This window comes from Mastigoproctus giganteus, chromosome 5 (genome assembly GCF_048544385.1).
Source record: "Mastigoproctus giganteus isolate SK-2022 chromosome 5, ASM4854438v1, whole genome shotgun sequence".
In the NCBI taxonomy this organism is placed as follows: domain Eukaryota; kingdom Metazoa; phylum Arthropoda; class Arachnida; order Uropygi; family Thelyphonidae; genus Mastigoproctus; species Mastigoproctus giganteus.
In genome coordinates, this window is record NC_143579.1 from 98,026,450 (window position 1) to 98,049,934 (window position 23,485).

General features: G+C 35.7%; 1 protein-coding gene across 2 annotated transcripts in view; it reads left to right on the forward strand.

The window, feature by feature from the left end:
- l(2)gd1 (lethal (2) giant discs 1) overlaps positions 1-23,485 on the forward strand; it is a 518,195-nt gene that overhangs the window by 431,429 nt on the left and 63,281 nt on the right. For both annotated transcript variants that reach the window (XM_090373359.1, XM_090373358.1), the window contains exon 20: positions 15,677-15,728. In XM_090373359.1, coding sequence (XP_090229485.1) covers positions 15,677-15,728 — 52 coding nt within the window. The remainder of the gene's footprint in view (positions 1-15,676; positions 15,729-23,485) is intronic.

Sequence of the window (23,485 nt, forward strand, 5' to 3'; positions counted from 1 at the left end):
GTGTAGTACCACACAGTTGGTACGTTTCTCTGGGGTTACTTCTACCCATATGCAGTACTTTGCATTTTTCAATGTTAAAAAAACTTCAGTTGCCACTTCTCAGCCCATCTGCCAAAATTTTCTAGATCCTGTTGCAGTAACACACTGCCATTACTGTTATTAGCAACCCTGCCAACCTTTGTGTCATCTGCAAACTTTGACACTAAGCCTGATATACCTTCATCAATATCATTGATAAATATTCAAAACAACAGTGGACCCAACACCGAACCCTGTGGTACTCCACTGATAACATTAGTCCACAAAGAGCAGCACCCATTGATTACCACCCTCTGTCTTCTCCTACTCAACCATCCCTTTATCCATTGTAGCAACTTACCCTTAATAGCATTCTGCTCCAATTTGTACAGTAGTCTTCTGTGCGGAACAGTGTCAAAAGCTTTCCTGAAATCCAAGTATATGATATCAAAATTATTTTTTGCATTCAGTTCCTTTGTAACCACATCATAATAACCAATCAAATTTGTCAGACAAGAATTTCCCTTAACAAACCCCATGCTGTGTCTGAATTATTGCTGCAGTCTTGTCTAGATGATCCTGCAATGCATCTTTAACCAGTGACTCCATTATTTTATCTGGAACAGAAGTTAAACTAACTGGTCTGTAATTACTCGTGTTATCCTTCGATCCCCCTTTGTGAATTGGGGACACATTTGCACTTCTCTAGTCAATGGGGACCTCCCCTAAATTGTTGAAGGATCAATCAGTTCTGCAAAACTGCCGACCAATTTCTCTCACAAGCAGTCTCTGTAAAGCACTCGAAAAAATGATACACAGCAATAAACTTAAATGGATCTTTGAAAGTAAAAATGCTATTAAATTGCAACCAGTATGGTTTCCGACAAAACAGATCCTGAAACCAATATTCACAACACTTAGGTTAAAAATGAACATCTAGTGATGGTCAGTCTAGAAATCGAAAAGGTTTTCAATACCACATGGAGGTATGGCATTCTTCTTCGAGAGCTCTATTCCTAGGGGTTGAGAGGACACTTACCACAATTCATTCAGAATTTTCTTAAGCATAGAACCTTTTATCCATACAAAATGCTACCTTCTTTGCAATTAGGCTAAACACCATGACGCAGAATATTCCCGAAACTTTAGAAATATATATGTATGCCGACAATCTTGCCATATCATGCCATTGATCAAACGTTAATACAATTGAGAAATAGCTACTACTCTCCATAAATAAGCTGGAGACATGGACCCAACAAAATAGCCGCCTATCAGAACAAAAGACGATTGCGATCCACTTCTATAAAAAATATAAATAACTGAACTTAAATTAAGAAATCATCCGATTCCTCTCACCAGCAATATTAGTTTTTAGGTTTAACACTAGATGCGAAACTCAATTTTGCCATGCATATAAATTATCTTAGAACTATCTGTTTGCAAAAACTCAGTATACTCAGAGCTATCTCTGCCATGGCATGGGATGCAGATAGATACACTATCCTCATCTTGTATCGTTCTCTCATCAGGTCACATCTAGAATGTGGTGCAATCGTTTGTGACTTATCCAGGAAAAGTGTGCTCACAAGGCTAAATATCATACAGCACAATGCTCTTCGCACTGCTCTTGGAGCCTTTTGAACTTCCCCGGTCCATAGTCTCTGTTTAGAGGCAGACGAACCTCCACGCCACCTGAGAAGGAAAATGTTACTCCTTACCTATGCAGCCAGACTTAAAAGCCTTCCAGATCATTTCAATCAACTACTACTCTTCAATCCTGAATGGATAACATTTTATAATAATAAACCCACTGAAAATAGACCCACCAGTGTTAGACTACAAGAGGTGATTCACTGCTGGAATGCACATTTTGAAAACATGCTCAAAGAAACTAAAATACATGATCCACCCTGGTCCACACACCTACCTTAGTGTGACATGTATTTCCAACAATGGGGGAGGGGGAAAGTCCCTGGAAAACTGTAACATCAAACAACTGCAAGAAGGGCATGCTTATAGCAATGCACAGAGCTGCACAATATATACTGATGGCTCAAAATCAGATGCTGCTGTAGGTGTTGCAGCAGTTTTTCCCCCCTCTTTCACAGTATCTGTTTCTCTCCCAACTGAATGCAGAACTGTATGCATGGTGCCTCCGCAGCCAGGTGGAGGAGCAGCAGTGCGTAGCACATGCTTCTTGATTAGACCGGGGTTTGAGTCCATGACCACCAAATATGGAGGATGCGGAAATGTCAGGGAATGACCACCGCATATCCCCGGAGCAATATAGCCTTATTTACTAATGCTCCTAAAAACCAAATAACAACAACAACTGTATGCAATCCAGCTAACTATAGACAATATCAATATCCATGTGAACACCCTAGCCGGATGGGTGAAGTGCCTGCCTGGCAACCCAAAGGTCAAGGGTTCGAATCCCGTCTCGGGCTTGGATCAGAGTAGAAAATGCGAAAACCTTGGGAGGTGCATTATGGCCACAGAAGCCGATGCGGCAACAACTAACAAAAAAAAAAGTTAATATACAGATTCCATGAGTGTGCTGTCTGCAATAAGCAATAAATTCTCAACTCCACAACCCACAGTAAAAGAAATCCTGTCTGGTCTAAATCATTTAGCATTAGCATTAGTAGAGGCATTTGATGCAAGAAAGCAAGCTTATGCAGCATCAGCCAAAAAAAAAAAACCCACTTCCACTTCACCCCTCTGTTTGTTCAAAATACCTGTCCAGCTGAGCCTTAAACTTATTTAGGCTATCAACCTCCACCACAAGGGATGGAAGTCTGTTCCACCAACCAACCACCCACTGGCTAAAGGCAAATTTCCGCACGTCTATCCTACATCTGTCTTTCCTCAATTTGAAATTATGCCCTCTCAGGTGATTATTCTGAACGAGAGGAAGAATCCCATCAGCATTGAGCATGCTTAAACCATTCAAGGCTTTATACACCTCTATCAGATCACCTCGCTGGTGCCTAGTCTCCAGACACTGTAATTTGCAAAGCCTTTCTTCGTAAGAGCACCCCTTTGTTCCATTCACTAATCTTGTTGCCCTTCTCTGTACTCATTCCAGCAGCTCTACATCCTTCTTGAAATGAGGCCTCCAGACCTGTATACAGTACTCTAGGTGTGGCCTGACCATTGCCTTATACAATGGAATAATCACCTCCTTATCCCTGCTGGAAAAATTCCTATATATCATTGACAATACTCCATGAGCTACTCTTGCAGCCTGTCTGCACTGCTCAGAGAACTTCATATCTGCCTGCACAACCACCCCCAAGTCCCTTTCATTCTCTACCACTGTCAGTGTAGTACCAGAGAGTTGATACGTTGCTCTGGGGTTGCTGTTTCCCATGTGTAGTACTTTACATTTGTCAATGTTAAACTTCATTTGCCACCTCTCAGCCCATCTGCTCAACCTTTCCAGATCCTGTTGCAGCAGCATAGTGTCAGTAGTGTCCTTGACAACCCTGCCAACCTTTGTATCATCTGCAAACTTGGACATTTATGGAATAGGAATCATACTGTAAGCTTCTGTTGGATTCCAGGGCATGCTGACATCATAGGTAACGAAACAGCAGACCAGGCAGCCAAGCAGCACCACACCTCCATCTTACCAAGTACCCTATGTAGATTTACTAACATATATCTGACATATATGTAGAGACCTGTAGTTAAACATTTGGAAGGCACACATACAAAGAATAAATTGTTTGAAATGAAACGTGAGCCACAACCATGGAACTCCAGCTACGAGCAAAACAGGCATGAAGAGGTAATACTGGCAAGACCACATTTATATGATTCAGAAATCATGTAATCAGACTATATGAATATTTCTAATGTCAAATAAAGCGAATTTCCAGCATCAATCCAAATACTAGAATAGATACGTTGTGGCCTAAGATGGCCTTGTGCTGATTAACATCTACACCAACCAACCTACCAACCTATTCAAACATTGGGTAGCAATCAATGAGGTGTAAAGGAGACTACATTGAAGGCATTTAATGTAAATTATGTTATAAAATGAATTCCTTTTAAGTTAACCATTACTTTTACTTTTGTATTACTTTTGAGATAACCCTTATAGATGCAGTAGTAAAATAGTTTTTGAATCAGAGGAAGAGAAGATTGTGTCTTGTCAATCTTTGTTGCTTTCATAAGCAATGTTAGCTTGACAGACATAATCTCGACATACAAAAGCTGAAATTCTCTAGAATTCAGATATCCAGAAATTGAAGAACTTAAATCAGCTGTTACCTAGTTGTAGAAAACAATATTGCTTAAAAAAAGAAGACTAGTTTTTTTTTACAAATTCCAGTTAGTTTAAAAATTTGTTTCTTTTTTTTTTCTTTCACTTTCTTTTCTCATTCTCTTCTCTAAAAACATGCTTAACGTCTAGCAATATACTCTTAGATGTAGAGATTATAATCAAAAGCAGTAATTCATCTGCTAAAGAATTTCACACATTTGTTCTAGTTCAGGTTGGTAATCTGCTGAAAGTTTCCAGCAAAACCATATTTCTTATTTTTTTAATGAATTTTTTTATGACATTATAAAAAAATTCCGATTTGATTTTTGAAATAATTTCACTCTAATATTGGACAGCCATATTAACATAAAAACCAATTAATATTTAAAAGAATTTATGTGCAAAGCTTTTGTTTATATGAATTTTCAAAATTTCATGAAGAAACTTGCTCTGTCAATAGAAAACTCATTTCTGTTTTTTTTCCTCTTGAACACATTCAGGAAACTCACTCTAGAAAGGGTTTATGTCAGTTGATATATAGTGGTAATCTGTTTTGGGTGATCAAGCTGTGATCAGCAGATAGATAAACTCTCCACTCTGGAATCTTTATCATATATTTATGTTGTGGTCTTTTCAAAAATTGGATTTTTACTGATTAGCGGATAATAGCATTGTTCTTTCTTATGTCTAATCATTTTATGGTACTTACGTAATGCAAAGCTAATTAACAACATCTTTCAATAAGATGCTAAAAAATGTGACATAATTTCAAAAGATATATATATATATATATACATATATACAGTAGAACTTTGGTTATCCAGAACGTCAGTTATCCAGAATAATTTGAAAGGCTGATCTTTCTTCTTTTTTATTTATTTTTATTAATGGTAGTACAGCAAGCTCTGGTTATAGTGGTCACATTTGCAAATTGAATTTTGATTATAATAAGCGAAAGATCGAGTTTACTACCTGTTTATAACAGATTATACAAACTAAAAGCCCAATAAACTGAAAACTGAAAATTGTTTTATGGTTGTGACCTCTAGAATTCTATGTGACCTTCAGAAATGTGCTTTAGAAAAATATTACAGAGACTGCTGGGTTTTCTCGGAAACCATGAGTGAATTTCAGATTAGTTCAGCTCCAGATTCGGTAAGAATAATATCGGCCCGAAACTGTGCAATTTATTACTTTTCTCAATTTTTTACAGTAAAATGTGAACAAAAAGAAAATGCATAGTTTTAACATTCCAACAAAAAACAGAAATTATTAATAGAATTAGAAAAGGTGGAAATTTAGGACATCTCTCCAAAGAGTTTAATGTGAGAACTTCAACAATTTACAACATCAAGAAAAATTCCAATTCTATAACAGAATTTGTGTCGATTGTGGATAATGAAGGAGAATGTAGCAGGGAAAAAATATCGAAACCTAAAAATGCTACTTTAGACAGTGCGCTCACTTTATTTATTTATTTTTTTTTTATTTAGTTATTTTTGTTCTTCAGAGTGAAGTTTAGGTGAACCAGTGTCTGGCCCAATGTTGTGCGAAAAAGGATTGGATTTTAATCGAAAATTAATAAGTAATGAAGATTTTAAGACAAGCACAGGTTGGCTGAAAAACTTTAAACTGAGGCACGGTATACGTGAACTATATATTCAAGGAGAGAAACTTTCTGCAGACGAATCGGCAGCGGTGTCCTTTGGAAAATAAGTTTGCTTCAGTTATAGCAAATTAAGAGAAAGAAAACATTTATAATGTTGGGTTTATTATGGAAAGCATTACTGAGAAAAACCCTAGCCCCTAAAAGAGAAATGCCTGCACCAACTTTTAAGATGAGAAAAAGAGAGAGTTACAATTGCTATGTGTGCAAATGCCACTGGGACTCACAGATTGTCTGTGCTCATTTTCAGTAAGTTGAAAAAACCAAGAGCATTTAAAATCTTTCTAATTTTCCTGTTTTGTATAAAAATCATAAAAATGCCTGGATGGTGTATAATTTTTTTTTATTTAATTAATCTTATTTAATTTAATTGTAAGTTAAGATTAAATTTAATATTATATAAATTATATAAATTATTATATAATATAAAATTTAATTAAATATTAAATTTATTTACCCTTTATTTTTAATCTTAAAAATTATCCAGAAAATTTGGCTATCTGGAAGAGGTCTGACATCAGTTATTCCAGATAACTGATACTCTTTATGAAGGATTTTCCGTGTATTGTCAAATCTGAAAAAAAAAAAAAAAAAAAAAAAGGAAAAGTAACATGTTTGCTTTGTGGACCCATATATAGATGCTATTTTTTAATTTCAAACATGCCTTAATTATGGATAAATGAATACTTGGTGGAAATTTACTACTGTTTAAAAAGATAGTTTTTATGAAATTTCAGCTGATGCATGCCACTAAAGTAAAAAAAAAAATTTGAAGCATGTATGTACACATTGTCTGTGTTTGGTTAAATGTGTAACTAGGCTGGTAGAATAGTAACAAACTTTGATGAGTCTATTTAAAGAAAAGTTTTGATGTGGTGAGAAAACCATATGAGCCCTTTTCAGAGTTATCAAATTGAAAAATACAACAAGCAATCACTAGTGAGCAGCGCTGACTCGTGTACAAATGTAGTCCATAATTGAAAGGTTTGGAAAGAAAAAACCTCAACAAGAAAAAGAACTTCTGCATTGCAGACTTCTGGTAAAAGTACTTCTGAACAGGCCAAGCAAGTTGATAACACTATGCAAGTTATCCTCACTTATGTAAAAAGTCTGTTTATATTTCCTCTCCTCCAGCTGTATTTTAAAAAAAAACTCCTGCTTTTTCCAAAAATTCTCATGTGTTTTGGGAAGGCTTCCCCACTGCTAAACTTAGTAGGCTAAGTTGGATGGAATACTAGTTCCTGAGATGGCTAAACAGTGTGATGGGCACCTTTCCCATCTCCCAAAGAATTCTCTATGCAAACCTTGAAATGAAACTCTGGAAAACCACCACTAATGAGAGGAACCTACACAAGATGACAGTGTCCAAATGAACTCAACTGACATATGGCAAGTTATTACTTACCCCCACCACTAAACAAACCTAGCAAAGTATAACATCTAGTCTAAGATTCTCGTTGCAAAACCTGCAGTACCTTAAAGGGCTATAGGGCTATGATAATTTTTCCTGTGAATGCTATCAGATCACATAACTTGAAATTGATGCCACAAATTTCTGTAGCTCTAAGTGCTATAGACAGGAAATCTTGAAAGAACCTTAAACATGAGCAGATTATGACAAAACTGTCACTTGCATCTCAGTAAAAAATCAGTGGAATAACCAATTATTACTACACCAAGGTCAGTTTATTGTCATTAGAGGATTCCCAGACTGAGTTCGGTGTTGTCCAAGATTTGCCAGACTCCGATTAAGTGGCACTCAGACTGGGTTCGTGTATCTGGATCTGATAGATTGTAACTCTAACTTTGTTAACTCAGTTATATATAACTTTTTGTAAATACTGTACTATTATTGTAATTACTTTCATTATTTACAATGTACACATTCATGGAAATAAAAGGATTTTAATTATAAAAATAACTGCACATCACGCCATGCATTTTTCAGGATGTAAAGCCATCTCCATAACCACGTACGGGTTCTCATTGTATCATACACACATATTCTGTTTACTGATATAGTTGAGTGAAAGTGCACTTCATTGGTGAACCATATGTAGTGAATAACTGTTCTGTTATTTTCCAAATATTGAATGTGAATTCATTATTTTGGTCAGGGTTCATTGTAGCTACATTTTGTAAAGAAACCAGTTTTATGTCTTCTTGAACAATACTTAACAGATTTCCTTATGCAATGAAAGTAATTACTTCCCTTGCACGAGCAGTATTTTCGGGCATCCTCGCATCTTTTCTGTCAGCAATATCCAGAAAGAAGCCTGCTTCTTATTGTTTATCACAGAATGAGATCTTCAAACTTCATTACTAGAGATCACCTTGAAATGGCGATCTGCCAGCGTGCATCACTAATGGTAAAAAATAAAAATAAAAAAACCCACTCCCACGTCTTGTCTTTAATGATACAAAAACTCAGCAGTGCTAACCCAAATTGAAAACTACAGATATTTAAAACTGTTGTCTTTTCTTTTACAACCCTATAAATGAGATAATTTTAGTCTGAGCACCATTGTTTATGTAAACACATGATTATTAAAAAAGTTCTTTACAACATCAAAAAATTATTCTGAGGTAACTATGTTGTAAAACCTTTTTTTTATTTTTTTTGTATTCCATAAAAGTAAAGGAAGTCTCAGTTTTCTCACTTGTGAATTCATCTTACATCTGCAAGTACCACGATATTCTTATTTTTCTGTTTTTCTGTTGTAGAGGCAATCTGAAAATTATTTTTCCCTGGTGCTGCCACTACAGCTGTAATTGTAGTGCTTAAAGCAATAGTGGATAAAACGCAATTTGATGTGTCTTAACATAGACATCCATTTGCTGTCTCTGTTAAGATACATTCAAGAAAGATCTTCCTTTTATCCTGTGGGATATTTCAGATGTGGAAAGTTTAGAACAGAATGTTTATGCCAAATCAACAATTTATTTTGGCTAGTAGTCACTGAAAGCCAGTGAAGAGTACTTGTTTGAGTTTTCTATTATAGTTCATGCAAATTGAAAATAAAGGCAAATGTTGTCAGCCATCCCTCAGGCAGTTGTTTTGACTTTGAGGAATGGTGTTTAGTGAATCCTATAAATTTCAAATCCTCAAACAGTTGTGTATGGTGAGAAGCACCCTTAGTTAATTGATTGGACACATTGTGACAGTGATTTGTTTTCAGATGTTGTTTTAAGTGATGAAGTTACATGACGTCAGGAAGTGAAACAGCACGACAGAGAGTGGGAACAGAAGTTCCTTTAATGTGCATTGAACATATTATTCATGGCTATAAGGTCAACAAGCTTTGTGCTGTTTCATTTTGGAAGGATATACAGTGCATTATTTTTTTACAGAATGTACATTTACACATTTACTAGTATTGCTGATTTCACTGCTGGATTACTGATTGGTGCGTATATAGAACATTTGTAGGAAACAAGTAAAATTTTGAAAGCATGCCTTTAATTTGATACATAGAATACTGATCTGCTGCAGATAGTTCTCTTCTTCTTTTTTTTCTTTTTTTTGTTGTAAAGACCTTTAGTTATAACTCTGTATATTTTATTATGATTACTCTGTTTACATAATTGAGAATTTATGTTTAAATAAAGAAGGAATAAATATGTTTAATTTTTTTTAATAATTTGCCAGTTAGAAATTTTAAACTAGCAGCTAAATTTCATTATTCACCATTAACTTTAACCCTTTGCAGTCCATTGTTATTTCTGCTGCCTTCCTGTTCCAGTCTAGCATGAAAATGAAAAAAAAAAATGAATACTGAATATGAGCTCTTCAACATTATTTTTGGGTTTACATGATTTATTATAATAAAAGTGATTGATAAACATTCAAAAAACATTTCAGACATTTTAAATATTTGTTATGTATATGGTTTTAGCATGTGGTATTTCTTGAAACATTCACCAGGATGCAATCCTAGTTTTCTGGAGCATGTCTCACAATACCAAACTGTTTGTTTTCTTCCACCACCAAGCCTTCTGTCACTACATACTGCACAGACTTTCTTCTTTCTTAATTTTCTCGTTTCATCACAAAATGAGGACAGCCATTCAATCTCTCTTTAGTATCTGAACTTAATGGCTTTTTCTAGAAGGGACATTCTTAATTTGAACATCTCCTACTAGCTGAACAAGCAGCTTCTTTCAAAACTGCTTGTGACAAAGGTTTTTTTTTTTAGATGGATCCTCCTTCATCAAGATAATTGAGACTTCTAATAGCAAGAAAAGCAATTTTTTCCACCATTTCATTGATTTCTGAGTGAATAGCTCACACGGTAATGGTCAACTGTTTGTCTACCACTTTCATATTTTTTATATATTCACAAATAGCAACTGGCTGTTCCGTCTGTAAGATTTCCCTTCCTTTTACCTTTCCTGCTATGAAAAACAACTCCATGTTTTTCAGTTTTCTTTTTCATATTGATCTCTAGTAGTAAACTCTTCCTGTTTCTTATAACAGTGCCTGTCAGGTATATATTCAGTTTATAAATTTGGCTATCCGGAAGAGATCTGACATCAATTATTCCGGATAACTGATTCTCTTTATGAAGGATTTTCTGTGTATTGTCAAATCTTCTGTTAGTTGAATACTAGTGTAAAAATTGGTCAGTAAACAAATGAAATCCACTACCCTCAACACTTTAAAGAAGCATTTGGATGAGTTGAAGCCACATCAGCATTGGTTGACAGGTTATCATCAATTTCTTCATCACTGCTGCCAGATATATCATTGGGATAAAAAAAAAAATCATCCTCACTATTGGATAAAATTAAATCGCACTCTGAATCGGAAGGTTCTAACAATTTCTCGATTTCTTCATCAGAAAGGCCTTTTCAAGATGTTGACACCATGACTAAACACTTTGTGTCTGGTAGAGAGTAAATATAGGATGAACACTAAAAACAAAGAAAACTAAAGACAATGGCTGTTAACAATTGAATGTAAACATTCAAACATTCAATCATCAAAGTGTTTATATGAAGTATAAATAGAAGGCAGTTCAATAAATACACTGGAAAAGTGGGAAAACAAGCTATAAAATTGGCAAAATAGAAAGTTGTGTCTAATTGGACATTGGACTGGAAGAGAAATTTTATAATGGTGCGTGAGAGGAGATATTGGACTAAAAAGGGTTAAGAATATAATTTTTAAAAAAATCTTACAATGAATGTTACAACAGTTTCTCATTAAAAAACAACTTTTTCTAATATGTGAACAAACTGAAATCAGAATGTCCTACAAAAGGATGATTAATTTTTTAGAATTTGCAGAATTTTTAAGAAAAATTATAATTTTTGACTTCTAACAGTGAGAAACATTGCTTCCCAGTTATGAGGATTAATAACTGGAAAGTATTTCATTGTTGGCAGTTACAAAATGATATTTCAGATATTTCAAAGTTTCTCTTGCAAAATGAAGCTGTCTTGACAGATAGATGTATAATAGAATAAGATATTTCATTATAGAATTCCAATTACTCAAAATTCTTTATGAAATATTTTTACTTTTATTTTTCCCTATATTTTCCTCAAAGAAATTGACAGATTTAATATTTAACTATAAGAAAAAAAATTATCACATGAACATAGTAAAATCATGATTAAATATATAGGATGAGTCAAAAAGAATAGAACACTTTCAAAAATTTATTACTCAGTAACTAGGTTATATATGAACATGTAGTCAAAACCAATTTATAAAGGAACTATCACAATGCTATAATCTTACAAATACTCAATATGCACCCCCTCGTGTTGCACAGACACATCAGTCCTGTAGTCTAATTCATTCCAGACCCTTTGTAGCATATCATGGTTGAAATGGTTGAATATCATGGTTGAAATGGCATTCATGATGCATTCCTTAAGGCTGTGAAGAAGAGGTGGTACAAACATGAGTTTCTTGACATACCCCCTCACAAGAATTCACATAGTGTGATATCTAGGGATCTGGCAGGCCACTGTTCCAGAGGCAGGTTATATCCGTTCAATTATTTTTGAATCGCTCTGTATATTAAGTATCATGAATGAAATGAAGAAAATAAATTTCACCACGTTACCTCTGTATATTACTAGCACCACTGATATGATGGTAATGTATAAAATCTTTGCTGGAAAAAAATAATATAATAGTTTATAGATTTTCTTTTTTCCAGTGAAGTTTCTGTGCATAACATCAGTGTGCTAGTATCGAAGTGGTGTGGATAATCTACTCAAATCATTTCGATTAACCTTCCATAAACAGGGATTTTTATCTGTACATTTAAATGAGCTCTATAATAAATCTTTAAGACATTTTAATGGCAGTGAAGTAAAATTGACATGGAGCTTAAATTGCATATTAGTGCTAGCCTGTTTTCTTAACCATGAGGCTTTGTTTTCAGATGAAACTAGCATTGTTTACCCTAAGGAGCAGTTTTATTCGTGTTAATTTCCTCTTCAGAGTACTTTTTTTTCTTTCATTATTTTTTTGCTGCTACCTTTTATACTGTAGGTCAATTGCATTTCAAATTGATTATCTGTTTATCTGAAAGAAACTCAGTCCCAATGTTTTGTATAACTAAGATTGTGTTGTATAATGTATTTTTATTATCCTCATGTGGAGATATATGAGGTGTAGATCAAGAGTTTCCAGACTAGCTGCATGGAGCACTAACCACATGTAGGTTAGCAGTTCAACATGCTAAAATTTATTATGAGATAGGGTAGTGAGTTTTGTGCCGATAGGATGTTATACTTTTGTGCAGTTGGTGTTTGTGTTTCTGTTGAGATTTTGATCTTGTGACTTTTGTAGCTGAGTAAGATGACAGATGTTAAGGAACAGCGAATGTATATCAAATTTTGTCATAAAATTGAGAAAAATAGATTTGAAGACTTGCAAAATGCTTAAACAAGTTTGGCGATGATGCTATGTGTAAAACACGAAATTTTTAATGATATTTGTGTTTCCAAAGTGGCCAAACTTCGGTTCAGGATTTCATGTACTCAGGTCACCCATCTTCAAGTTGGACTGATTAGAACATTGAAAAAGTGCATCAAGTCATCCATGAGGACAGATGATATCGTTAACATCTAGCCTCATCTAGATGAGGCTAGATATTAACATCTATGTCATCTAGCCTCATGGATGACTTGATTCACTTTTTCAACATTTTACTTCAATTTGACAATGGTGTGACATTCTAGGCCTACCATATGGTGCCTGCTGACATATTTTAAATAAAAATTTAAACATGAGGCAGACTACTGCAATATTTGTTTCCTGTTTGCTGAGAGATTAATAGAAACAGAACCAGCTTTTTCTGTGTTTTTATTCCTTGGAAAGGAAGTTTCCCTGACAGTGGAAACTTCCTTTCCAAGGTCATAGCAGGATTTATAGATGAAAGCTGGGTTTATAGTTGTAACCTAGAAACAAAGCAATACTCCGAGTAGAAAAGTCCATCTTCGCATCCAAAAAAAAAAAAAAAATTGGCAGGGTAGGTCAGATAAAATGTCAAAAGTATGCTGATCGTTTTCTTTGACAGTGAGGGAATTGTCTATCAGGAGTTTCTTCTGCCAAGCTAAACTGTAAATCACCAATTCTATAGTGGGGGGTCCTAAGTCATTTGAGATAGGATAAGCAGAAAATGATCAGACAAATGGCACATTCAGGATTGACTTCTGCATCACAACAATATGCCAGTCCACGTGGCTTTGTCAGTTCAGCAGTTTATAGCCAAAAACAAAATGGTAATGTACCACATCCTCCCTGTTCTTTCAACCTAGACCCCTGTGACTTCTTCCTGTTCCACAAAATGAAAATCCATTTAAAAGGACAAAGATTCAAGGGCATTTTGTAATCTCTGAAGCAGAACTTCAGAGAGTGCTAGACAGCATCATGAAAGAGGAGTTCCAGATGTGCTTCAAACAGTGGAGACGCACTGGAATCAATGAATAAACTCTGAAGGGGACTAATTTGAGCCAGATAATGCCAACATGTAACTAACAAACTAAATTAATTTTGTTGCCCCAGTTCAGAAACTTTTATTTTGCACCGTGTATATGGTAAAGCACAGAGAAACTTAAGCAATTGCTTTCTTTTAGCATTTCAGAGATATTTGATCAAGTTGCACAATTGGTCTCTTTCAAGTAAATGCCCATCATATGAACTTTTTAATTTCGTTTTACAATTAGATTGTGAATAGGGGTCTCTTTAGTCTCAACCAATGCGATGTTTTTTTTTTTTTTTTTTTCCCCATTGGTTTTATACATTCCATTTTCTAATTAGCTCTCACATGCATTCTCTCATTGAATATCATTCTGATATTCTCTCCCCCCTTTTTAGTTATCTCTGCCACCCATTCTTTTGAACAATATTACCTCTTTTCCATTTCCTGAAAACCGAAACCTAGAAATTTTTGACGAAACCTTTTGACTCTCCAGTCCTCAGCTCTTTCATGCTAATTGAGTTCTATAGGTTTGAAAACCTCTCTATTTACAACTACCATTAAAATTCAGTAAACCCCTGCTATTCGCGGTTTCGCTTATTCGCGGTCGCTGATTTAATATAAAATGAAACCTAAAAAAAATGTGAATTTTAAAGCGCTGTGAACATTTTCCGCCATAAAAACACATGGACGTGGCTAAAATTATCTTTCCCGGTCAAAACAGCACTCAGTGAGTCGGGGGAGAGGGGTGACAAAATATGACAAGCGCATAACACAAAGTATGTGTCATGCGCTTGTCATGGAAGGTTTCGTCATTTGTTTTTAATTTATATGCTTATAAACTGAATAAATTTATCAATTTAAAATTGATATGCTTACAAAAGTGATAAATCTACCATTTTGCAGTGTAAAACAGACTCTTTGGAGTGTGTTAATGGAAGAAAGTGACTTTATTGTGGACAAGTTCTTTCTAACCCGTACAAAAATATGGCTGCGAATAACAAGGGAAATGTGAAAAGATCAAAGAAAGTGATAACATTAGCGAATAAAATTGAGTTATTAGATAAAATTTCTAATGGTGAAAGTGTCTCGTCAGTGGCAAAACATTATAAAATCAATGCGTCAACGCTACCATCAATCAAGAAATCGGAAGAAAAAATCCGCCGTAGTGTCCGTGAAAACGCGCTAATTGCTTCAAAAATTTGCTCTGTAACTCCTGATGTTAAATTAGAAAAAAATTGAAAAAGCTTAAAATCTGTGGATAGAAGACTGAACTCAAAATAAAATTCTGTTAAGTTCACTCATCATTCGCGAAAAGGCAAAACTGCTTTATCAACACTTTAGCGAAACTGATGATAGCACTGGCGGGATAAGTTTTCTTGCTAGCAAAGGCGCTGGTTTGAAAGATTTGTTTGAAATTTCTAATAAACATTACATTTAATATTAAATTGTTTCTTATTTTCATTTCGATGCCATATGCTTGCAATTAACTATGTACTGTCTATGTACATAATCATATTATGAAGGTACCTATAATACATACATAGACAAAATTTTAGACTAGTTTTTCTTATATATTTCATACTTTGGAACGGAACACCTTTATTACTATTTGAGCCATAACTCAGTATTCACGTTTTCGGTATTCACGACATTTCTCAGGAACGTAACCCCCTTGAATAGCGGGGGTTTGCTGATTGTAAAAATTTTTTAAGCTTAAAAAATGATGTTACAATGATCATTTGGTTAACTTTTATTTAATTTTAATAGGATAATCCTCAAAGAAATAGAACACATACTGTGAAGAATACCAATAATCCAGGTTAGTAATATAATAAAAACATTTTATTTCTTATTAAATCCTTCAAAAATTATATTGGCTAATTAAAATGTTTCTTTTAAAGTACTAATTCACTGAGCCTCCCCCCCCCCCAATCCTCCACCTGTGGTTACCTTTTAGAATGATATTTGCAAATAAATTTTACAGATATAAAAAAGTGATGCATTAAAAATCCTCCAGTGGGCACATTGGCAAAGTAAACTAAAATAAATTAAAAGAAGTGGGATTAAATATCCATTAGAATGACGTTATTGGATTTACATGATAGTATGTGAGTCAGTGAGGCATCACTCTCACCCAGAATTCAAGTTATAAAATATTAACAACCATAGTGCTAATACAACAAAAACAAGATTAAATGTTGTTTTATCTTTGATCCAATCCATACAAATACAGTATTATAAACTAGTTTTCATTGGTTCTGACACATTTGGAAGCTGCAGTTACTTACAAATGTGTTCGGTTGTATAATTGTCCTGGCCATTTTAACAATTTGAAAACAATTTTGGGAACTGTAACACCTGGAACGTTTTGTACTTGATTTAAACAACTTCAATAATGCACACATTCCATTGCATTTAATTTTTTTCTTAACTGAATTGAAAGTGAAAAGTAAATCAATATTTAGCATTTTACCAATTACCTTTTCACTTTACTCTAATATTCATAAATTTTTTTGTAACGTACTGCTTATTTTCTCCTATATTTTAATAAAAATGTATTTCATGGACTGTCTCTGATTAAGAGAATAAACAAATAGTAATAATTCATCATTTATATATATTAATAAATTAATAATAAAAAGCAAACTCTTTAAAAAAGCAGCCACTTTAATATGTGCATGAAAAAAAAAAAAAATGACAATAATGCTGAATTTCTATTTGTCCTATTTTAATTGTCTGGACAAAATTATTTTAAAAGTATCAAATATTAAATTTCACAAAATATCATCTACGAGTCATTTCGTATGGACAGACAAGACGGATGTGGTGAATACAATAACTACTTCATTCATTTGCAAATGCTCCTAAAAGTGAATTTATCAAACAGATACCAATTAGTGCATTTAGAACTTTGTTTTTAAATAGTTTAATTAAAAGCCATGACAAAGAGTAAAATTACATTTAATTAATTTCCTTATTTATTTAATTAATATTTAATAATAATTAATATAATATAATTAAAAATAATTAATATTTAATTAATTTGTTTGTACCTTTTACACATAGTAATAGTATTCACTATATAGTGCATGGAAGCCACAGACATTTGCTGCACTGGGGGAAAAAAAATAAAAAAACAGAAAAAAAATATAAATTATATGCTTCCTCTTCATACAGGTAACTATCCAGTTGACCTTTGAATTTATTCAAACTGTCAGCCTTGACTACCTGCAGTGGCAACTTGTTCTAGCAATCAATGATTCTCTGGCTAAAAGAAAAATTCCTACAATCTAATCTAAACCTCAACCCCTGTAATTTGAATTTATGGTCCCTAGTTCTGGAATTCTTTATAATGGTGAAAATTCCACCTTCGTTCATTTTACTAATCTCTCTCTCTCAGTGCTTTATAAACTTCAATCAGATCACCTCTGAGGTTCCTGATTACCAAGCTCTAGCACACACAGTCCTTCCCCATAAAAAAGCTTTAAGCTCCCCTTAAAGAAGCTCAGTGTCGTTTTTTCAGATGAGGTCTCCTTACATGAACACAGTATTCCAAATGTGCTCTCACAATTGCCTTATACAGTGGGATTATGACCTCCCTATCTCTACAGGATAACATTTGATAAATCATCAATAGGACACCATGGGCTTTCTTGGTTGCCTGTTTACGCTGTTCAGAAAACTTCATATCTGCCCATATTGTAACTCCCAGATCCCCTTCTTTCTCTACTGTTTTTAATTCAACTCCCCTATATAATTCAACTTCAACAACTGGTGCCTCCGTAGCCAGGTGGGCAGAAAACTTCATATCTGCCCATATTGTAACTCCCAGATCCCCTTCTTTCTCTACTGTTTTTAATTCAACTCCCCTATATAATTCAACTTCAACAACTGGTGCCTCCGTAGCCAGGTGGGCAGGAGCAGCAGTGCATAGCATACGCTTCTTGATTAGACCAGGTTCGAACCCGTGACCACTAAATATGGAGGATGCGGAAAGGTCAGGGAATGACCACCGCATATCCCCGGAGCAATATGGCATTAGTTGCTAATGCTCCTAAAAACCAAATAACAAACAACTTCAACAACTGTTTTTAATTCAACCCCAATATAATTTATTTTGAGATTGTTCTTCCCCAAATGTAAGACCTTGCATTTTGCTGGATTAAAATTTAGCTGCTGTTTTCTGACCATTCCTGAAGGAGCACTGCTTGGCACTGATCATTAACGACTCTACCAATCTTTACATCATCTGTAAATTTTTACATTACGCCTTCTATCCCTTTGTCTATGTCTTTTATGAAAATGAAAAACAAGTGGTCCAAGAACCGATCTTTGATGGATCCCACTCCTGATATTACACCAGTCTGAAGAATATCCTTTAATCACAACTCTGTCTTCTGCCTTGCAGCCACCCAGCAGTCTCTCTTAGAATCTTACCAGTAATCCCAACCTGTTCAAGCTTATACAGTAACCTATCACGAGGAACCGAGTCAAATGCTTTGCTAAAATCCAAATAAACTATGTCGAAATTCTTCCCTACATCCAAGTCATGAGTAACTGTGTCAAAATAGCCTACTAAGTTAGTTAAACATGATTTTCCCTTAACAAAACACTGTTGTGTGTCTTTCAGAATGCCATATCTATCTAAATGTCCTAGGATTGCACTCTTGATTATTGCCTCTAAGATTTTTTCCTACCACTTCATCACTGAAGTCAGATAAATTGGTCTGTAGTTACCAACTTCACTCTTAGAACTGTCTTTATGTTATGACTATATGTTGGAACTTCTCTAATCCAAAAGGATTCTTCCCTGCCCCAGAGTTTAAAAGATGCCCTCGTAATTAACCCTCAATGGTTCATTAGTCTCCCTCAGTATTACTGGGTATATGCCATCAACTCCAGGGGCCTTACTTGCTTTTATGCTCAGAAATTTTTCTAATAACCAATCATCTGTAATTACAAAATCACTAATTTCATATGGCTCAGCTTTTTCATATGATACTGAGTACCTATTCAATTCATCCGCAACATCAACTGGGTTATCTGAGAATTTCCCACACCCAGTTCTCGCACCCGTAAGGGTTTGAACTGATTAGCTTTCTTCTTCGATATATTCACATACATGAAAAATTCCTTGTTTTTCCATTCATTGCTGTCTTAGCCAATGCTTTATTATATGCAGCCTTTGGCCTCCCTAATTTGTACTATTATAAATCAACTTGTACTTGTTGTAGGCTTCAATACTTTTCATCTGTAACTATTCTACGTTATCTTTTTCTGCTCTGTTTGACCAGCCAGCTCTGCAGTCATCCATTTCAGCATCTCCCTTCTGCAATATTTTCTTAGTGGTATATATGCATTCATGGCTTCTGTGATTTTTGCTTTTAAAGTATTCCATAATGCAAATGTATCCGCCCTCACCTCGACAATCTGCCAATTCACAGATGCCATGTAGTGCCTTAAACTGTCAAAGTTCCCCCCCCTTCTTAAGTTAAAACCCCATGACTGCAACATCTTCCAGCTGACAATTGCATGATCACTTCCTGACAATGGTTCCTGTACTTTAAGCCCTGTGATGTCATCTGATTCATTAGTAATGATGAGGTCAAGAATATTCTTGCTCCTAGTACTTTCTTTAACATGCTGATACAAGTAATAATCATTTAGGTTAAAAAGGCCTCGAAATTCACTATTCATTAGAAAGTTAAAATTCTGTTTAATTCGGACAAATGGAAAATAAATATGTTGAGGTAGAACCTTTTAATAAGGTAAACTAAAGCAAAAACAAACAAATTAATACAGAAGCTTTCAAGTCAAGGAGACTCTTCATCACATGAAATACGTTAGCATTAGTAGAGGCATACGATGCAAGAAAGCAAGCTTATGCAGCATCAGCCAAAAAAAAAAAAAAAAAAAAAACCACTTCCACTTCACCCCCTCTTGTTCATTCAAAATACCTGTCCAGGTGAGCCTTAAACTTATTTAGGCTATCAACTTCCACGACAAGGGATGGAAGTCTGTTCCACCAACCAACCACCCACTGGCTAAAGGCAAATTTCCGCACGTCTATTCTACATCTGTCTTTCCTCAATTTGAATTTATGCCCTCTCAGGTGATTATTCTGAGCGAGAGGAAGAATCCCATCAGCATTGAGCATTCCCAAACCAGTCAAGGCTTTATACACCTCTATCAGATCACCTCGCTGGTGCCTAGTCTCCAGACACTGTAATTTGCAAAACTTAAGCCTTTCTTCGTAAGAGCACCCCTTTGTTCCATTCACTAATCTTGTTGCCCTTCTCTGTACTCATTCCAGCAGCTCTACATCCTTTTTGAAATGAGGCCTCCAGACCTGTATACAGTACTCTAGATGTGGCCTTATACAAGGGAATAATCACCTCCTTATCCCTGCTAGAAAAATTCCTATATATCATTGGCAATACACCATGAGCTACTCTTGCAGCCCGTCTGCACTGTTCAGAGAACTTCATATCTGCCTGCACAACCACCCCCAGGTCCCTTTCATTCTCTACCACTGTCAGTGTAGTACCACAGAGTTGATACGTTGCTCTGGGGTTGCTGTTTCCCATGTGTAGTACTTTACATTTGTCAACGTTAAACTTCATTTGCCACCTCTCAGCCCATCTGCTCAACCTTTCCAGATCCTGTTGCAGCAGCATAGTGTCAGTAGTGTCCTTGACAGTCCTGCCTGCCTTTGTATTGTCTGCAAACTTCGACATTAAGCTTGATATACCATCATCAATATCATTTATTAATACAGAAAACAGTAGTGGACCCAACACTGAGCCCTGAGGAACTCCACTAATAACATTAGTCCACGACGAGCAGTGTCCATTGATTACCACTCTCTGTCTTCTCCCCCTCAGCCACCCCTTTATCCACAGCAGCAATTTGCCTCCAATGTCACACTGCTCCAATTTGTGCAGCAGTCTTCCATGTGCAACAGTATCAAAAGCCTTTCTAAGATCCAAGTATATAATATCAAAGCTATTCCCTGCATCCAGTTCTTTTGTGACTGCATCATAGTATCCAATAAAATTGGTCAGGCAAGACTTCCCCTTAGCAAAACCATGCTGTGTCCGAGCTATAACTGAAGTCTTGTCTAAATGATCCTGCAGTGCTTCTTTAACTAGTGCCTCCATTAATTTTCCTGGAACAGAAGTTAAACTCTCAGGTCTATAATTACTTGTGTCAGCCTTTGATCCTCCTTTGTGAATTGGGGTCATATTTGCACATCTCCAGTCTGTGGGTACCTCCCCTGAGTCCAAGGAAGCTCTCATAATTATGTCTAAGGGTTTGCTTACTTCCTCTGCTGCTTCCTTTAATATAACTGGATAGATCCCATCCACCCTGGGTGCCTTTCTTGTGTTTATCTTCAACAATTTCTCCTCCACTTTACTCTCAGTTATTACAAGATTCTCTAGCTTACTGCTAGAGTTGAATACACCTCTGGCTTTCCCCTCGCTAAATAACTCCTCATGTGTGAATGTCGATGCAAAATATTCATTTAGTTTGTTAGCTACCTGAGCAGGATCATCAACAGTTGACCCATCGATATCAAGTGGACCAATCTGATTCATCCCCTTCCTTCTAGAGTTTACATAAGTAAAGAACTCTTTGCTGTTTTTCTTTGCATCCCTTGCCAAAGATTTCTCGTAATCTGCCTTCGCCTGCCTAACCTCCTTTGTAACTTGGTTACATATCAACTTGTATCTATCATAGGCTCTGTGTCATATGTTAATTTGTATGTATCCCATGCATGTTTCTTCTCTGCCATATGCCTCATCAGTTCATCTGACATCCATTTAGGCCTAAACCTTGAACAATATGTAAAGCCTAGTAGCTTCCAAGATAAGTTCTTTGAATGCTTCCCATTTTGCATTTGCTGTTGGTAACATCATCAGTTGGTCCCACTGTATAGAATTTAAATGCTGTCTCAGTCCATCATAGTCGCCTTTACGAAAGGAATAACCCTTCCCTTTACCCCTAATGGTAGTTACCTCTTTGAGTAAATCCCACTTCAGCACACTGTGATCACTGCCACCTAGTGGTTCATTTATCTGCAGATTCTTAATGCATGAAGAATCACTGCTGTAATCAAATCAAGAGTATTCCTCCCTCTAGTTGCCTCCCGAACATGCTGATGTAGAAAACAATCATCCAATAAATCCACAAAAGCCTTGCTAGTGTGTGAGTGACCAGCCCCCAAATTCCAGTCAATATCTGGGAAATTAAAATTTCCCATTATAAGACTCTCTGGTTTACTGGCCCACTCTATGTCCCTGTACAGTTTCTTATTATACTCATCAGAGTCATTAGACCTATAGCACACTCCTACTCTCAATTTTGATCTCCCAATGCTTATGTCACACCAAACTGACTCGACACTGCACTGTCCAGCGATGTCTACTGGCTTCACTTCTTTGGATTTTATGTATTTCTTAACTAATAGCATAACCCCTCCTCCCTTCCTATCCAGTCTATCCTTTATCCTTTCTGTAGACGTTGTACTCCCCAAATTCCAGTTCTGCATTCCTTATATCTGTGTGACACCACGTCTCTGATATCCCAACAATATCTGCCTTTGATGTTTTGAGCAATACCTCAAATTCATCAAACATTAGTAAGAAAACAAAGAATGCCTGGTCGTGGTCATGTGAAGTGTGATACGAGTGCAAGCAACAATTACTGGTTGAAGCCAGACGTTTGTAGCTGTGATTGCAAACACGTACATGAGGTGCATGCCAGCGTTCATCACACTGGAGTATAACTGCCTCCTTAATAGGATGAATACATCCTCCTTTATTTCGATTAAAAGCACCATGGCAACACGATATGTGGAGTGATTCTAGCCACAATCGTTGGTGGTAATTTCGTGAGTGGTTGATGACTTTGATGTCTCGGTGTGGATCAAGATTGTGTTGAGATGACCAATAATGCTCTGTGACTGCCGATCCGCTCCCTGTTACAGAGCAACTCAGTGTATCACATTTCTTGCCATCGCTGTGGTGGTTGTTACACTGTGGAATCTAACAGAAGACTCTGAGACCGGATGTCATAACATGAGAGGGCAATCCAGTCTGCTGATTTGGAGCACTCGGCTGTCGCAGGGCATTATTGGTCATCTCAACATGATCTTGACCCACGCAGAGACATTGAAGTTATCGATTACTCGCGAAATTGCCACCAATGATTGTGACTAGAATCATTCCACATATTGTGTTACCCTGGTGCTTTTAATCGAAATAAAGGAGCATGTATTCATCTTATTATGGAGGCAGTTATTCTCCATCGTGATGAACATTGGCATGCACCCCATATATGCACTTTTCAATCACAGCTACAAATGTCTAGCTCCAATCAGTAATTATTGCTTACACTCATGCCACACTTCACATGACCACAACCGGGCATTCTTTGTTTTTGTACTAACTTATTTCAGCTGATGAAGAGACTCCTTGACTTGAAAGCTTCTGTATTGATTTGTTTTAATTTTTTTTTTTTTTTTTTTTTCCTTTAGTTTACCTTATTAAAAGGTTCTACCTCAAAATATTTGTT